We start from the raw sequence: 19547 nt of genomic DNA, 5'->3' as shown, positions 1-19547 counted from the left end.
ATGATCAGATGTACTCCAACATTACGCACATTCAAATCAAGACTGAAAACATGGAAGCATTGCTTCCATATCACGTTTGTGGAGGACCACAAAATCTCATATTTTTCCATGTCTCGTCAATACCGCATTTATGACATTTATTATTGAAATAACGCCATACTATTCTAGTTAAATACATGTTATGTTTATATTATTAAACTAAAGAACAGTTTGAAATAGTACAATTTTATTTTTAGTACAACTTTTCTAAAACTAATTATTCTAAACTCTCGAATTTAATGTGATTCTATTTATAGATGCTAGTAATCTTTATGTTAACACATGAAGTCTGCTCTTATTGGAATGCTTTATTTCTAGCATAGAGACCAGGTTCATTGAGTACACAGGCCCTCAAACTCTCTTCTTAACATAAATGTTTGTTAAAATATTTGTCTTATAACAGAATCGTAAAATTTTTTGGGATTCTGAGAAAAATAAATATAAATGAACTCACCCTAGACCCCAAGCTCCTGTCCAGTCTGTTGTGCCCCAAGGGTTCCTTATTCGCACCATGTACAGACGAGATGCATTACACATGCTATGCAGAGTCTCTGACATACGGAGTTTTTTGACAGCAGTCACACCATATGCATGACCTTTTATTAGTCCACAGTCCAAAACTGATTCTAAAGCCTCCCCTTCTGCTGGCTGTAACACACAAAAAATGTGTTAAGAGAGTTAAAAGAGTTAAACATAAGAGTTGTGTGACTGAATATGTCATTGTTTATTTATATTTATCTAGGATTTGCAGAGTGTTACTTTAAAAAGTGTTTTCCTTATGCTTTCTTACCCGAATTGAGCAGGTGATGAGTGCTTTATGGCTGTGTGCATGGGCTAGTGTCTGGAACAGTATTTTTCTCTGGTCAGCGTGCTGGATCAGCTCTTCCTGATTCAGACTCAATGGTTCAGAGACGCCGCCAGTAAAATCAACTAGAGCTTCTGCTGTATTACCTCCCTCGAGAGCCTCATAACACCCATTTAGCCTAAGAAAGACAGAGAGAGAGAGAATATTAATTTGAAATAATATTCACTTTAAGAGTGTATTTACCAAATGTCTTACTTGGCATAGGCTTTCTCTAGCAAAGCGCTCCAGAATTCTCGTGGCGTTGCAGACCGACAGAAGAGCAGCGTCCCATCCCCGCTGACCGGCAAGCGATCATCTACTACAACATCTGTCCACTGGCCCAGTCGCCAGAAACGAAAGTGAAATATTCCTGCATATAGATCTGGCCGCTTTGGGTGCCACTCCTGTTCAGTGTGGTCTGGGATCACCTGAATAAGGGACAACAGAAAAGAACTGCGATATTTGCGCAATTAGTAAACAAACTAATGATCAAAAAGCTTAGGGTCTGTAACTTCACTTATCATTTTTGAAGGAGGTGTTTTGTGCTCACCAAGGCTGCATGTATATAAAAGAATTGTCTATATACATGCGCATACTCAACGGCCTATTTATAAGGTGCACTTTATTTATTGCTAACACTAGTCTGTTTCACCTACAGAACAGCTACTTAATGCTTATGTTTCATAATCTCCTATTTTCCAAAATACGGACCTTCTTCCAGAGCGAGGATTCTGCAGCCAAACACGATGTGGCTGCCACCATCCAGCAGTTACCCAGACTGCCCTGGTGCAGATCCCTTGTACTGATTCCATCCACAAAGAGTCGAGGGTCTTTACACAGTTCCTGGGTGGAAGACAGAAGAGCTTCTATTGTTTGTGTTTATGGTTAGATAAGTCTATTAAAACAAGACCTTTAAAGAACAATAAATATGGCATCTTTTGAATTAATATGAAACATTATGAAATTCTGATAACAAACAATATTTTATTTTGTTTCACATTATAGGATTGAACAATTGTATGCCATTTATAAATAGATAGTTTGCTCTTTAGATATTAATAACAATGGCAGACACTAATTTTTCATTAATCTTTTCCCTAATTTATAATTTCTGCTTTTATAGACTTCTTTGAAATTATCAACATATTGCTTCTTTAATGGTTCTTTGGTTGGTTTGTTTGTTTAGTTCAATCAGAATAGCATGTGTAAATGCAGCATAATATGCTGGTAATCTTTTTCATTTGGAGCCATACACGTGACACACGTACTCTACAAGGAGTCAGGTTCCCGACGCCTTGCAGCTGGCAGAAAGGCCTTTAATTAAACATATCTCTTATGATGCTGACAGTGCAGACACATTTAGAAACAGAAGAGTCACTGAGGTACATCCACTCTACTGATATTCAAAAGCTAAATGTTGGAGAGTAGTGATACTCCCAAATTTTGATTAAACTAACTATTAGCACTTGCACAATCAAAAAAGGATACTCATACGCTGGGTCTCTTCCATGTCAGTCCTGGAGGGGGCGTCCTTCTGTAGAAGAGCGACTCGGCTGAAGGAGGAAAGAGTGGATCTTGGAACAGAGCCCCTCGCCTCAGACATGATCTTTTCAGCTTATGATAACACTGACCTTGAAACCTGTAGACTTTTTCTGGCATACTGCACAAAGATCTGAGAAAAGAAGGATAAAGAAGAGATGGGTGATCTGAGTTCTGAAATTGTATTTCAGATCAACCTATGTAGATGATTATTCAGAAATAAAACACAGAATAATAAAAAATCAACATGAGATAAACGGTCACATAATATTTTTTCAATGATTGTTTAAAATACAACTAAGACATGCCAGTTTTAGAAAATAGTGATTAAAAAGTATATTTATATATCCTAGTAATTGAAATAAAAGCTTCTGGTATTTATGTGATGCCTTTGTCCAGATCTAGCAAGGTCTGTAAAGCACAATGTGTAGTGTTGTTCTGAACCCATGAGTTTAGCTTCAGTTTCAAGGATGATTGGGTAACGGTGTATTTGCCGACGGTGTAGTTTCCCTTGCAAATGGAGAAGGGTTAGACATGCCCTGGAGAGGTTAAAGTGTCAGGAGTCTCTGTGTGTGTAAAAACATCAAAATAAAATATGTTTAGAGGGAAAGTTTACGAGACATTTGGGATCAGCGTTTAAGAGTGATTAAATATGTCAAACTGAAATAAAGTCTGTAAATAAAAGGTTTGTGTGTGCATGTCTGTGTCAGAGAGAAAGTGTGTGTATGTGTGAAGGCATTTGATTTAGGGGACAGTTTAGCTATTGGGGGTCTGGCAAGGGGCACAGGGGTAGGCCAGTGGCCAACCGAGTGTGCTTGTTTAAGCCACCTATTAGTGCTTATGTTGAGTTGGTAGTTGTGCATGTGTCTGTGTGTGCAGAGTGAATCCAAGTTGTGTGAACATACCAGACACACCCACACTTGCCCAGCATGACTGACTTTGAGTCAGTGCAAAACAAAATAAAAACGTTATTATTATAATAAAAAAATAAAAAGTATTTTCAATTATTCAATTATCAAGACAGATTTAATTGAGAAATCATTATTTTCTATGAGAATAAGTATGAGTTAATGACTTTAGAAAATCTTGTTTAAATATAGTTTATTGGAAAAACAATTTTAACCTACAATATTCATAATGCAATGTATAATTTGTGGAGCTACGTTCAGGACACACTGTTAAGGGTTGATTTTTGTCTCTTTGTCTCCGCTAGCTGGCAGACAGATTGTTCTGGTTAGTAAGATAACACTGATGCAATTTTCAAAATGTGTCACAGATCATCAGTTGGACTGAGATCAGGGTTTTGACTGGCCCTTGCAGAACATTCCCCTTTTTGTTCTCAAGCTATTTCAATGTAAATTTGAGTCTGCATTTGGTATCATTCTTGTTAAATCTGCATCCCTGCTTCTGCTAAACAAAAGCCCAATCTCTGCAACATAGCACTGTATGTAAGAAGGTGTGTGTGTGTGTTGGGGTGGGGGTCTTTCTTTTTAGGCAAGGATTTAATAGTCCTATCACATGTGTTTTTAAATTATGACTAAAAAACAACTTTACCAAAATTCTTTGGGCACATTTTCACCTCAGATTCACAAGCAGGATAATTATGCTTGACAGTGGGGTTGTCAGGAAATGTGGTAGTTATTTTAATGATTCACATGTGGAGGCCAATTGTAAGGTAATTGTGTCCTTGTTAAGGCAATTGTTTTTAACTGAGTAACTTTAAAACGTTCACAACAGGACCAAAACTTTTCAAAGATCTTATTTCAGTAAATCTGAAACAAAGACACATAAAAACAAAGGATGGTGCAACACAGTCTGTCTGTCTGTCTGTCTACCAATCTATCTATCTATCTATCTATCTATCTATCTATCTATCTATCTATCTATCTGTCTGTCTGTCTGTCTGTCTGTCTGTCCGTCCGTCCGTCCGTCCGTCCGTCCGTCCGTCCGTCCGTCCGTCCGTCCGTCCGTCCGTCCGTCCGTCCATCCATCCATCCATCCATCTATATATCTATCTATCTATCTATCTATCTATCTATCTATCTATCTATCTATCTATCTATCTATCTATCTATCTATCTATCTATCTATCTATCTATCTATCTATCTATCTATCTATCTATCTATCTATCTATCTATCTATCCATCCATCTATCTATCTATCTATCTATCTATCTATCTATCTATCTATCTATCTATCTATCTATCTATCTATCAACATTATATTGTGTCATGATTTTTCCTGGTAAATGTATTTTAAAGAAGCTGTTGACATGAAAATGACCCAGATTTTGGTAAAATCCAAACAATCCATACATAAAAATAAACTTTTTTTACTTTCACCCAGACGTTAACAGTCTAGATATCTTGAATCGGCTCTGTGGGTCTTATCTATCCATGCTCTTTAGTTTTGATTTTCTATAGGTTTCAAGGGGATTGGTAGGGCCATTCTAGCAGCTTTATTTTCTTCTGAAACCAATTGAGAGTTTCATTGGCTGTGTTTGGGATCATTGTCTTGCTAAAATGTTCACCCTGGTTTCATCTGGTAGTGTAGGCGTTGAGACTGAAGCAACTAATATTTCTTTACACTGACAAGAGAGGACAGCTGAAAAAACGCAGCAAGATTTTAGCTGCTGTCTGGGCATTTTACATCTTTTTTAATGTGTTCAATATTTTTTCTTTTGTCTTTTTATTTTATTACTCTCTACTTACATTCTAAACCTATTCATGTTTTTCTGTGTACGGATAGAATAATAGATGGTTGTTAATGACATCTGATGAAAATTCCAATTTAACTGCACCTTTAGAAATATGTTTTCTGACAAAAATGATGATGTGTTCAATACTTATTTTACTATTCATAGACAACACTGTATGAACTATTACAAATTTTTGGCACCACTTTAGTTTAAAGGTGCTCCTCTATGTAAGTTTCTGACTCTTCTAAAGCATTAAAAAACATAGTTTATTTGCAGATATTTAAGAAACATGCTAAGTGAACATACTTGTTTATCTGAGAAACAATGGTAAAGAAATTTATTGGATGGCATCAGCCTCCAAAATGAGTTATAAAAACCCTTTCAAGGTGTTTTTTTATCAATGGTATAAATATTGCAAATGTAAATATTAGTTGAGCAGGTTACACTGTTACACCATGTCAAAACAACACGCAAAACAACATGGCAGAAACATTTAAATGGCAGAGCTGTTCAGAAACAAAGAATAGTGCTTTGCACTGCACACCAAGGAAATGGTAACCATATAATTAATACATATTAAAGCTCCTTAAAATCATTAAAAGTACACGCTAAGTGACTGATATTTGTTGATTTGCACTGAGACAGTTTTAACATTCATTTTCAAACCAAGTTAAATGTTTATTTTATTTTCAAGATAACAAAGGTAAACTGAGGTAAACTATATGCTGCTGCTTTCATTATAGCAATGCATATCATAGCAGTTTTATGCTGTCATGCAGCCGTGAGACATAGGCCTAGAAACCATTTCTAAAGTAGAAATTTCAGGTGATGGTTATTACAAAAACTCCTTTTAACATAAAAAGTTCCTTTTATCACGTGCCGTCATGTGTAGTTCTGTCAAAGTCTCTTTAAGGCAAGTCATTTCACTTGGCGGCCATCATTGAAACACCTTTCGGGCAGTGTGCTTGGGCATTCTGTCTGAATGGGAAAACATAATATTCTCCAAAACTGCTTGCAAAGCTTACCATTGAATTTCATATTAGGAACCTCTGTCTTTTTAGTTTTATTTCTAAACAATCATATCACAAAAAAACTGCAGAAAATCAAATCTGGTCAAAATCCCTCCCACTACAAAGAGTATCGTCAGTCTACAGCTATCGATGATTGGCTCCTGTACTAGAAGTCGGGCCTTATTCACCATATTGACTGTTACACTTTTCTCCATTCAAAATTATACGAGTGACATGTCTTGTGTCTTCTTTTGTCTTTGTTTACATTTAGTCAGGCGTGCTCACTCATGTCAGTTTCATCAATCTGGCAACCAGCATTTGCGTGGAGTAACTGGAGGAGGGGCAGAGTGAAAAAGTGTTTTGATTTTGGACTGCAATACTTAGTTCAACCATCAAGAGTCAATCTTACATACAACACCTTTATGTAACAATTCACACTGTTTACTACTGGCTTATTACCTGCCAGCACCTAAGCTTTTCACTCATCATAGCACATGTGCTGCTGATGATTAGACAATAAAAGTGATTTGATTTAAGATATTAACTGTTTATTACCACTTATAAAGTATGATCTTGATTTACATACCATTCCAACTACTACCTTACTAAATATTAATAACAAATTTATTGAGCTGAAAGTCTTAGTTAATGGTTTGTTAATTGTGAAAATTGTACATTGAAATTAAGTGTGACCAAAATTTATTTTGCCAACTAAATATCAAATGAATGAATGAATGAATGATACAACACTTACCTTAGCTTTTGTCTTTGCCTTTGTGCAATATACTCCTCGTGGATGTGTATCCTAAATGGCTGTTTCAGGTAAGTGCGTTATTTGTATGAGATGATATATATAAGCTGCTGGTCTTCAGTCATTCTGCTGTAGTGTCCATGTGTCTGACATAACATGATCGCCGCAGCAGGTGTTCTCTTTCTGTTTGACGTCGCTGTGACAACCGGCTTTAGTCTGGTAGAATAGGTGTGGGTCTCCTTGGGTCTTCTACACAGGTAAACACTTTGACAATCATTTGCATTTACAATATAATATTCAATTAATCCTTGATAGAAGTAATGTCGTGTATGTCAAGTGTGCCTACCTGCACATGGGCTGCTGTTTGTGGATGAAACTCCATCTGTCCAGCCAGTCTAAATGAAAACACGGTGACATAAAAAACAATTGCTGACACTGAGACAAGAGGACGTGCACACACACACACACATACACACACACACGCACACATACACACACAGTCTTCTTGCTTACAATGAAACTAAAGCTTTCCTATTAAGCCAACAAGGGTCACTTGCTTACATCTGTGCATAAAATATTTATCACAAAAAGTATAAACAGTGTAATATACTGTAGTAAAGCAGGCTTTAATATGTTTATTGATAATATTTTGCAGGTAAATTAATGGTTTGAGAAAAGGTTTTTTTCAGTGATGCTACAAAAAAAGTTTGATGGTCTCTTTAAAAAATTCTATTGATCCTGTAACTATCTTTCAACTAGATCTTTCTAACTAAGTTAGCACAGCCTTGAGATTATCTTACTAAAACATTTCAAGCTGAAAAATCATCTCTTTCTTGAGGGCATATGTGCATTTTACTGAAGGAAATGTACAAATGTGAACATTTCGGCCAATATTAATATTAATTTTCTGAGTCTGATTACCAAAGCTAAAGGCAAACAAATACAGTGTATTTTATATAAAAAATCAGCAATGATGTTTAACCACATGAAGTAATTCATAATTCTTTGGTTTATAACTGATATTCTAAAATCAACATCACTACATTAAAAAACAACAACCTGTGCTTTCATTTGTCCTGTCTAAACAAGGGTTGAATAACAAAACAATTAGTTCTCATGTTTTATCTTTTGTTTGTTTATTGCCTCTTTATGCTGAATTATTCATTGTAATCCTAATTTGGGGGTGGCACGGTGCCGCAGTGGGTAGCGCTGTCACCTCACAGAAAGAAGGTTGCTGGTTCAAGCCCCAGTTGGATCAGTTAGAATTTCTGTGTAGAGTTTGCATGTTCTCCCCCTATGTCCGTGTGGGTTTCCTCTGGGTGCTCCTGATTCCAAAGTCCACAAGTCCAAAGTCTAAAAGTCCAAAGGCATGCACTATATTGAATAGTTGAAGCTAAAGTGAATGGGGGAAGCTAAAGTGTATGGGTGAAAGTCCTGGTCCTCCAGGTTGGAGGTTGAGCGTTGGGCTAATGACCAACCTCACAAAAATTGGATGTTACAATGTTTTACTATAACATGGTGTGACTAAATATCAACTTCAATATAAAATGGTCCTGGATGCAAGTAAGTAAGTAATACTAATTTGTATGCTGCAACTGGATAAAATATCTGCTAAATAAATTTGTGTGAAGACTGCAAAGTTGCAAAGTTACCTTCAGTATACTTTTTGAAAATAAAGATTTCATCAATATTCCAAGAAATAAATGTTTCTTTTATGAACTGTAACTGAATGATTGCTTAGAAAACAAAAAACGGTTCATCTATTACATTGCTGCAAAAACTTCTTTCAGATCATTTGTTTTTAAAACTGTATGGTATTCTAACAATCAGGGGCTCCTGCAGGATTTTATTCAAAGGTACGCACATATCCATCACCACCCTGCCCATCATCCCTTATTTTTATTTATTTTTATTTAAATCTTAAAATCACTGATGCTTGCAGTAAAAAGTTACATTATTCAAAGGGCATTGAAGCAAATGGCAAATGAGATAGAGAAAAATAAAAGCACATTATTGTGTCTTAATTTATATAATAATAATATATATAATAATATATATATTAATATATATAATACTGTATATATATAATAATATAATATAATATATATATATATATATATATATATATATATATATATATATATATATATATATATATATATATATATATATATATATATATATATATGGGTCAGTTATCTACTAGATAAACAAGAATATGTGCTTTAAAACCTCTCAAACTCTTTTGGAAGGGTGAGAGAACTTTGTGAGAATGGAGATGTCTGCTTATTTGTGGAAGTCTTTCATATAAAATTGTTTAAAACATTTTGAATGGTTGCGGTTCCATGTAGGGAGGCTGTGCAGTCACGGGCTGGGTATTGAGTTTCCCTGGCTCAGGTGCTGATAAGAGGTCTCATGAGCAATATTTGTTTCATTAGTCTAAGGCCTTTTGGCAAATGTCTCAATTAAGTATAGCTGTTTTAGAGCAGGTTTACTCATTTTAAACCTTGTTTTAAACATTAGCTATCTGAATTGTAATTTTTAGTGTGCTGAAAAACTGCCAGCTATAATAAAGCCAATAGATTTCTTTACCCATCTCCCACCATGCGAGTACATACACACTTGAAAACACATAAACGCACACATTTACTTATTCTCATTCTGTCTAGCTTTATCAATATATAGTATTGTGTACTGTTTGATAGTCAAATTGAATTATGTAAAAAAAATTTAAAAAGTGGCATTAATTCGCGCCCTCTTATGGTAGGTGTGCACAGTGCAGGTGCCATTTACAATGGTATACTAAAAACTAAATATATACAAAAATGTATTTCTTTTGCTATACTAAAAAGTTTTTAGGACAGATGGTAACACTATCAAAACTGTCAATATCATAGATCCATAAAAAAGACTAAAAGAAACATGTTATGCACAAAACATTCCCGCATTTACAAAATCACATCTCGGGTTGTTTTAGAGAGGTTATAATGGCATTGTTTACCAAACATGAATTTGAAACATCCCCAAAAAACTGTGAATGTGTAAATGAATGGCAACATGCATAAAAAGTGTCAGGTTGAAAACAGTGTCATGAAATTTACTCCTTAAAATAGGTTGTTTGCAAACAAACCAACAACAGTTCATAGCAGATATTAAGCAGATGCAAAGATAACCGCATATCTAATGGGGCTGTCAAAATAATGTGTTTTTAATAAAGCATTTTAATAATAAGTTTGGTCTTTTTTTTCTGTAGCGCATTTAAGAAGCCTTTTTTAAACCAAAAAGATTGTTTTGTGCAATAAAATAGTTCCAAAGAATTTAGCAATTCTTCATTAAACCACAGACACCAATAAAGGAAGAAGTTGTCTTTTTCTACTTTCTTCTGAAACATGTCTTTTTCTTCAACCTTTTTTCCACTGTTTTCTTGGCCATGCCCTCAGTTTGACCCTTAAAGGTGGTAGGAATCAGCTGAGTACAGCTCCTCTCTCATGGCCACCTGTCCCCCTCAATGCTGTCTTCCTGTGTCTCTCGCTCTCACATTAACACATGGGCTTTTCCTCTTTTCCAAGACCCTTAATTAGACATGCAGCTCCCCCCGCATACAAGTGCATTCATGCGCATAATCACTTACAGTCTCACTCACGGTTTGGCCTGTTATTCTTCACTCTGAGTACTTCCACTTTCTCATGTAGTACTTCTCCACCGTCTGGATTTGTCATCTCCCACATCAGTCTCTCTGATTTGCTTTTCAACCCCCTCCCATACACAGCCACCAGAAGGTTCATCATACCATATCGGCTGTCAATAAACGGGTGGCTCTGACACCTGAATCCTGATGGCTGCGTAATGCGACCAGGCTCCCCTGTGAAGACACACAAACTTTAACTCTCAACCAAAAGCTAATCCAAATAAAACAAAGTACTTGAGACATACTGATACAAAATACATTACTTTGTATCTTTTCCAAATGGCTTTTACAGATGACAGAAAGACTTGAAAAGCAAGTGCCAGCCATCTGAGTTAATGCAATCAACATGTCACTGTTATAAATACACATCACTTAAACTTTAAACCTGTTCAAATCACTCAAGGACACAAAGAGTTAGGCGGGACAATAGTTCTCATAGACTTCACTTTGTCTTTCAGACAGCTAAAAAGCTCTACAGTTATTAATAGTTTCATCAAGTTTGGGTTGGTGAGTGGTAAACCTTAGGAAAATGACAATTTTAAAGCACTTATTGTTGATTAATCACCTAATTTATTTGAAACTGGTTATATCATATGACAATAATAATAAATTTGTAATATTATATACACACACAAACAGTGTAAAAATGTTTTTCATATACAGGTGCTTTCTTTTTATTTACACTCACTAGTTGAACTTGATTTTTTTCTTCATTAACTTTATATGCTTAAAATTTGTAAGTTTAACAGTGACTCATATTGAAATTATTTGATAATTTAAATAATCTATAACATAAGAACTAATATGTATAGAAATTAAAAACACAAAAGGCACTTTCAGCTCATTAGCAGTTTTGTCCCATATAAATTATAATTTGTATGATCAACACAGACAATGTACTGTATAACTTCAAACTACAAAAAATGTCAATAAAGCTAACTTTGTTAAACGTTTCAACGTCAAAGGGTGTTAGAGCTTTAGAGATTAAGCTCCCCTAATGCAATTCAAAAGTGAAAATAGGGAGGCGGGCGGACAATGAAATAAAATATGAGAAACTGTTAACAAACAAGTTTTTTTTTTTTAACAGGGTAATAATAAAACATATAATAACTATTGAAAAGTATATTTTATATTAATAACAGCAATAATATTACAATTATTAGTAATAATAAAAAATAAAAACAAGCTTCACATTATTAGAAGACTTTAATTGCTATGTACGTACAATTTTAGGTAATAACATGCTAAACTGTATTCAAGCTGTTTTGCAAACCTTTTAATTTGGGTGGGATACAGTGAATTTGGTTAGGAACATTCATTCATTTTCTTTTCGGCTTAGTCCCTTTATTAATCTGGGGTCACCACAGCGGAATGAACTGCCAACTTATCCAGCATCTGTTTTATACAGCGGATGCCCTTCCAGCTGCAACCCAGTATTGGGAAACCAATTCACCTATATCACATGTCTTTGGACAGTAAGGCAGCTACCTCTCTGCAACTCTCACATGGTCGCCCACTGAAGCTAAGCAGGGCTGCGCTCGGTCAGTACCTGGATAGGAGACCACTTGGGAAAGCTAGGTTGCTGCCGGAAGTGGTGTTAGTGAGGCCAGCAGGGGGCGCCCAACCTGCGGTCTGTGTGGGTCCTAATGCCCCAGTATAGTGACGGGGACTCTATACTGCTCAGTGAGCGCCGTCTTTCGGATGAGACGTTAAACCGAGGTCCCGACTCTCTGTGATCGTTAAAAATTCCAGGATGTCCTTCGAAAAAGAGTAGGGGTTTAACCCCGGCATCCTGGCCAAATCTGCCCACTGGCCTCGGTCCATCATGGCCTCCTAACCCTCCCCATATCATGATTGGCATATCATCACTCTGTCTCCTCTCCACCAATCAGCTGGTGTGTGGTGTGCGGTCTGGCGCAAAATGGCTGCCGTCGCGTCATCCAGGTGGATGCTGCACACTGGTGGTGGATGAGGAGATTCCCCCCCCATTGTGTAAAGCGCTTTGAGTGCCCAGAAAAGCGCTATATAAATGTAACGAATTATTATTATTATTATTAATTATTATTATTATTATTATTAAGGGAAAACGAGAGCAACCCACGCAAACACGAGGTAAACATACAAACCCAGACAGAAATGCCAACAGACCCAACCGAGGCCTGTTATTATATAATATATTATATATAATATAATATAATATAATATAATATAATATAATATAATATAATATAATATAATATAATATAATATAATATAATATAATATAATATAATATAGTGGAAGTGAGCATGCGCGCTGCCAAGTCGACGCTAAGAAATGTAATATAATATAATATAATATAATATAACATGGCGACACGGTGGCTCAGTGATTAGCACTGTCGCCTTACAGCAAGAAGGTCGCTGGTTCGAGCCTCGGCTGGGTCAGTTGGCATTTTTGTATAGAGTTTGGATGTTCTCCCCGTGTTGGCGTGGGTTTCCTCCGGGTGATCTGGTTTCCCCCACAGTCCAAAGACATGTGCTGCGCTATAGGTGAATTGAATAAACTAAACTGATGTATGTACGTGAATGATTGTGTATGGATGCTTCTCGGTACTGGGGTGCAGCTGGAAAGGCATCTGCTGCTTAAACATATGCTGGATAAGTTGGCAGTTCATTCCGCTGTGGCGAGCCCTGATTAATAAAGGGACTAAGCTGAAGGAACATGAAATAATATAATATTAGAACTGTAGCCAATGTTTCTTGTCTACAAGACTTCTTCTCTATTTCTCAAATGTGTATTTAAAAATATTTCTCAGTTAAACTGAGATGTGTAAATATTACAGCTGTATGCATGTCACATTAAATAGCAAAATCTTTCTATTTACTGCCCTTATAGTCACTATCTATGCATAATTACGATTAATAAAACGGTTAAAAGAAATAAAGCAATTAACCATCAGTCTCTCTGATTTGCTTTTCAACCCCCTCCCATACACAGCCACCAGAAGGTTCATCATACCATATCGGCTGTCAATAAACGGGTGGCTCTGACACCTGAATCCTGATGGCTGCGTAATGCGACCAGGCTCCCCTGTGAAGACACACAAACTTTAACTCTCAACCAAAAGCTAATCCAAATAAAACAAAGTACTTGAGACATACTGATACAAAATACATTACTTTGTATCTTTTCTAAATGGCTTTTACAGATGACAGAAAGACTTGAAAAGCAAGTGCCAGCCATCTGAGTTAATGCAATCAACATGTCACTGTTATAAATACACATCACTTAAACTTTAAACCTGTTCAAATCACTCAAGGACACAAAGAGTTAGGCGGGACAATAGTTCTCATAGACTTCACTTTGTCTTTCAGACAGCTAAAAAGCTCTACAGTTATTAATAGTTTCATCAAGTTTGGGTTGGTGAGTGGTAAACCTTAGGAAAATGACAATTTTAAAGCACTTATTGTTGATTAATCGTTGCTCTCAATCTGGAGTCTTAAAGATATTTCTCCGATTTTCACGTGTTTTTCATTACTTTGACAAGCAGATAGTTTCTTTCTGATATATGCATGCGGCGGGGCCTCTTTAACCAAGATCAATGCGTTGCGCTTTCGATTAGTTGTGCCTAAATCGATAACGCGTTTTCTGTTTACATTTCTTAGCGTCGACTTGGCAGCGCGCATGCTCACTTCCACTAGCTCAAAGTTATCATAAACAAGCATGTTGATGAGGCTTTAATACAAACTCATACTGTTAGCATAAGTTTGTAGTCAGTATGGAAATGTTTACTGTTTTCTTGTTTTATATGTTTAGCCTCGTCTTGGCCAATCAAGAGGAGCGATTACCGAATAAATGCGAGGGTAAGAAACAAAAAGAAAAACTTAAACCCTCAGATGTTAAATAATAAAAGAAACTCTCACGGGAAATAAACTAAAATACAGCATAAATCTTCTACAACAACTAATGGGTTTTTATTAAAGTTACAGCATTATTGATGTTTTAATAAATGTGTTTTTAATAGTTTGCAAATTACTGACGGTGGAGTTGCAGGACGCCTTAGATAAAACTGGCCGCTCGAAGGAAGTTGTGGAGCTTGGAGAAGTTTTGGACACTGGCAAGCGCAGGCGCAAAATCAAATACAACACTTCGTAAGTAATTACAGCATACTGACTACGTGTAGTAATGAGAAACGAAATAAGACATTCTAAAACGCCTAACGTGTAAGAAAACCTTAATGCACAAAAAAATCAACCAGAGAAACCCAAATTTATTTCAAACGTTTCTTGTAATTAACCCTAAATACTATAAAAATGCTAATAAAAACGAGTCCCTATTCCAAAGATAATGTAAAAAACATCACAGCAAGTGTTTTATCACCCCTTTTAATTTCCATTATTAGGAAAAAGTTTAACATGGCTTAATGTACCTTAACAGCAAACCAAATTTCTATCAAATTTTATTCGCATGACAAATATTTTCTGATGTCAAAAGAATGAGCTTCAATTCAATTTGTAGTGAGAAAAACTTTGCCTTGTGTGTTTTAAGTCCACCACAAAATACCTCAAAAAAAATTGAGCACACCAAAAATCAATGAAATTTTGCTTTTAATCAACTCCTAGCAAAAGATCAAGCCCTGATTCTGTGGATACAGTGAACAATGTCACATTAATAGTTTTATCCCCATTAAAGTCCATTATAAGAGCTTAATGTGATTTAATTGACAACATCTGGAGTCGATCCAATTTCTATAAAAATACACTCAATAAACACTTTCTGCTGTTAAAAGAACAAGCTTTTATTTTAGTATATCAAGTGAACAATATCATTTTAAGCATTCCTTCTATAAAAGTCCATTCTAAGGAAACCCACATTTCTGTCAAACTTTACTTGTGATTAACACTGACTATTGTCATAGAAACAGGCCCTAATTTCATAGATGACGTCAACAATATCATGTTTAACGTTTTCTCACCAATTTAGGTCCATAATAAAGAAAGGCTTATCATAACTTTACAACAACCGAGGGAAACCATTTGTTAAAAAGGCTGTTCATAAAATCAAATTTTATTAATAATAGATTAACCCTTACTGTCAAAAGAATGTGCTTGGGGATTTTATTGATATGCCCATGTAACACTGCTGGTCCTACGCCACCCAACCCACTTCGAGCTGGTATCCAACTGGTGACCAAGCGCATGGGAGTCGGTTGCTTTAACAAGGAGCTAAAGACCTTGGCCTCTAGCGTTTCTCACTAGAGCACCTTTAGAGGTCAGAGAAGTGAGGATTACCTGAACAGCACTTACTAGCTGGCCTCTGTGACACTCAAAACAAAATAAACTGCTTAACACAGTATTGTTCACATTAACTGTGGTAACGGGGCTCATTCTTTTGCTAGTAGTAAGTGCTAATCACAACTAATATTTGATAGAAAATTGATTTTCCCCGCTTGTTGTAAAGATAAATTAAGCCACATTTAACTTTTTTCCTTATAATGGACTTCATTAGGGAAGAAAATGCTTAACATGATGTTTTTCACTTTAATTATGGAATTGGCTCTCATTCTTTTTATAGATGTTAGGGTTAATTACAAAAGTTGGGCAGAAATTTGATGATGTTTGGGTACATTAAGTCCTGTTTTTACGTTTGTGTTTTAGAATGTCCCCATAAGAAGAATAATGTTAGGGGGAGTCTAACTCTATCAGTATCCTCCCTATGTTGCCATAATTACGATTTATTTGTTTCCAGAGAGATGCGACTCACTGAGGCCATGGATAACATCTGTGAAAGAATTTTACAGTATAAGGTGCATGCTGAGAGACCAGGAAGCCTTCGATATGCCAAGGTATTGAGCTGACCTTAGGTCGTTTTACTCATCCCTCCCTTGCACTAAAGTAAGCCAGAACATAAAATGTGTGTGTTTGCAGACTATTGTGGCTGGATTATTTTTACATCTCTGTGTTTTTCAGGGCACAAGTCAAACTATGAACACACTAAAGAACCTGGTGGAAAAAGGTGTAAAGGTGGAACTGGGTGTCCCCTATGAACTGTGGGATGAACCAACAGTGGAAGTGGCAGAACTGAAGAGACAGGTAATGAATAAATGAATGCATCTTCATGTTCTCAAATTATATTAGTCAATCAACCTCATTTCTTATCTTTGTTTTTTTGGGCAGTCAATCAAGAGAGCAGATTAACAACACATTCACTGAGAAAACAGCAACTAGCTGAGATTGTTAATTTTACTAAGAATCCTACGATTATTAATTTGTTTATACATATTTTAAAGCCGGCGACATGGTGGCTCAGTGGTTAGGACTGTCACCTCACAGCAAGAAGGTTGTTGGTTCGAGTCCCGGCTGGGTCAGTTGACATTTCTTTGTGGAGTTTTCATATTCTCCCCATGTTCACGTGGGTTTTCCCCGTGTGCTCCTGTTTCTCCCACAGTCCAAAGAAATGGGGTATAAAGGAATTGAATAAACTAAATTGACTGTAGTGTATGAGTGTGAATGAGTATGGATGTTTCCCAGTACTGGATTGCTGCTGGAAGTGCATCTAGTTTGTAAAACACGTGCTGGATAAGTTGGCAGTTCATTCCGCTGTGGCGACCCCTGATGAATAAAGGAACTAAGCCGAAGGAGAATGAATGAATGAATGAACATTCTAAAGCTATTATTGTTTGGAACAGTATGTTTTGTAGGTTTAAATACTTAAATAACTAAAGATGAATAAATTAATTAAAGAAAATAAAAGTGGTAAATGTCTTTTGGGTCCATAAGGTAACATGTAAATATAAAAGTTTATATTTTTACATCTTTTTATGTTTCTTTTAAAGTGTGAGACCATGTTGGAAGAGCATGAAGAGGTTGTGGAGGACTGGTATTTTCATCATCAAGACAAAGGACTGGAAAGATTCTTCTGTGAAGCCCATGTCCTGAAAGACTCAGACCAAGGTATAAAAACACTTCAACCCTGTTTAGAGCTGGTATTAAAAAGCCAAGAAGGGTTACCCTTGCTCAAAATGTGTGCTCTGCATTTGTGCCTTACCATTAGACCACAACTGCCTAATTCCAGTTTTGAGCTTGTCCTTTTCTGACCACTTGCAGACATATTTGAAGACGTATTAAATCAGATTGCTTTCATACTGAATGGAGTAATACTCATGGGTAGCACCGAGTGTTCATGTGAAAATTTTGTAGAGCATGACTAAGAGGCACAGGGCTTGACAAAATCTTAACACAAGTGGTCATAAGGGACTCGTTTGAATGCATGTTAGCACCAGGCTGAAAAATTAATGCGTCTTTGTTGACCAATTGTGATTGGATCACTGAAAATGGATGTTAACTCCAGGTGGAAATAGTAATGCATCTTAGCTGACTTTTGATCGAAGCTCTGAAAATTACCGTTAATATCAGGTGGAAACAGGATCTGCACGCATTTTTAATATTGCTTTTTTAATATACAGATTTGTTACCCAGTCCTTCCAGACAAACATGTCAAGCCACTATTTGAAATGTTCATATGTCTTTTAGAGTGTCTTACTGAGATATGGAAAGGTGACATGGGAATGAAGGGATCTGAAGAGGAGAGTGAAGGGAAGGATGGAAAAGAGACCCATGATGCAGGAGAGTTGTGAAAGCACATCCGTAATGGCTGAAGAATGCACACAACCAGTATGTTATCTTTGCACAAAGCTAATTGGAACCAAGAAGCACATCCATATGAGTGTAATTGTTTTGCATTACAGAACACTTTCCAAAATCTGTTACATTTACAAGAGAATGGGATGTGAAGAGTCCTTCGTATTTTACCTCTTTTTTTTATCGATGCTGACATTTTGAATTGATAATTGTATGCAGTGTTCCCAGCAATGTGCCTTTTATTGTATGCTGCCTTATGCAGATATGTTACAGCACATACAGACACTACCAGTGTTTTTTACTTCTAGATCAGATTGGGAATTGTATTAGTATTTATCATTACTGCACAACTGTGTCTGAAACAAACAGATGGTTTTAGGATTTTGTATTTGGGGTAATTTCAAAATATGTTGTGGCTGCTTGATATATGTACAGTAATCCTTTTAAATAATGCATTTTTGCATAAGTCATCTGCTTGTTGTCTTAATTTGTGTGTGTCTGTGTGTCTGTGTGTGTGTGTCTGTGTCTGTGTCTGTGTGTGTGTGTGTGTGTGTGTGTGTGTGTGTGTGGGGGGGGGTGTGGGTGTGGGTGTGTGTATGAAGTAGTTTGACAGACTAAAGACGGTCCTGTCAAATTGACCATCTGTGTATGAGCCTTTATAAACTGAATGTAAGGCTCTGGTGGTGGGATTGGTCAGTGATCAGTTCTTATGCAAAAGTACACTGCGAAACAATCATGTTCTTCACATATGTTATTACTCATGTCCAGGGCCAGACGGAATCTGCGGATGTTTTTTGCTATTTCTGCGGAGAATTTTGGTAAAAATCTGCAGATTTCTGCGGAATTATTTTGGGAGTATCCAGCGGAGTATCATAACTAAAACCTTAATATATGAAATAAAAAGTAATAAATTACTGAACAAAAACTGAATAAATTTAGATTTACAAGTAAATAAACAGAATTAATGATGGGCTTAAAATCTGCGGAAAATCTGCGGAATTCTGCGCGCGCAGATTCCGTGTGGGCCTACTTATGTCTAAATTATGAGGTTTTCTAGGTTACAAGTCAAAAAGTAATTACAAATAAGTGTTCAAGTGCAAGAAAAAAACTTAAGTATGCATGCATATGATCAATAATCTTTACCCATCATTTTAACTCTACCCTTTTCATATTCATTAATTTTCTTTTCGGCTTAGTCCATTTATTAACCTGGGGTCGCCACAGCGGAATGAACCTCCAACTTATCAAGCACGTTTTTATGCAGCAGATGCCCTTCCAGCCGCAACCCATCACTGGGAAACATTTATTCATGTTCATTCACACACATATGGGGGAAACCGGAGCACCCGGAGGAA

The 19547-nt window shown here is 36.3% G+C and overlaps 2 protein-coding genes across 12 annotated transcripts in view; one reads left to right on the top strand and one right to left on the bottom strand.

Annotated features, from left to right (window-relative positions):
• si:dkey-19b23.12 overlaps positions 1–19547 on the bottom strand; it is a 69784-nt gene that overhangs the window by 24661 nt on the left and 25576 nt on the right. The window contains exons 1-9 of one of the 11 annotated variants that reach the window (XM_087259800.1): positions 10514–10606; positions 7229–7277; positions 6886–7131; positions 2515–2555; positions 2378–2436; positions 1595–1726; positions 1100–1311; positions 830–1022; positions 494–687 (exon numbers count right to left, since the gene is read on the bottom strand). In XM_087259800.1, coding sequence (XP_087115926.1) covers positions 494–687; positions 830–1022; positions 1100–1311; positions 1595–1726; positions 2378–2436; positions 2515–2542 — 818 coding nt within the window. In that variant the 5' untranslated portion in view covers positions 2543–2555; positions 6886–7131; positions 7229–7277; positions 10514–10606. Of the gene's footprint in view, positions 1–493; positions 688–829; positions 1023–1099; positions 1312–1594; positions 1727–2377; positions 2556–6885; positions 7147–7228; positions 7278–10513; positions 10745–19547 lie in introns of those variants that run through there. The other 10 variants (XM_087259803.1, XM_087259802.1, XM_087259801.1 and 7 more) reach the window with 10 other exon arrangements.
• On the top strand, positions 14231–18658 carry cnpy4 (canopy FGF signaling regulator 4). Its single transcript, NM_001039513.1, is given in 6 exon segments — positions 14231–14415; positions 14577–14703; positions 16301–16397; positions 16522–16644; positions 17388–17505; positions 18085–18658. Coding segments are annotated over 6 exon segments (654 nt in total). The 5' UTR covers positions 14231–14330; the 3' UTR covers positions 18189–18658.

The sequence above is a fragment of the Danio rerio genome, chromosome 7 (assembly GCF_052040795.2).
Source record: "Danio rerio strain M-AB ecotype USA chromosome 7, GRCz13ab, whole genome shotgun sequence".
In the NCBI taxonomy this organism is placed as follows: Eukaryota; Metazoa; Chordata; class Actinopteri; order Cypriniformes; family Danionidae; genus Danio; species Danio rerio.
The sequence above is the reverse complement of the archived record's forward strand: the minus strand, read 5'-3'. Positions and strand labels throughout refer to the sequence as shown.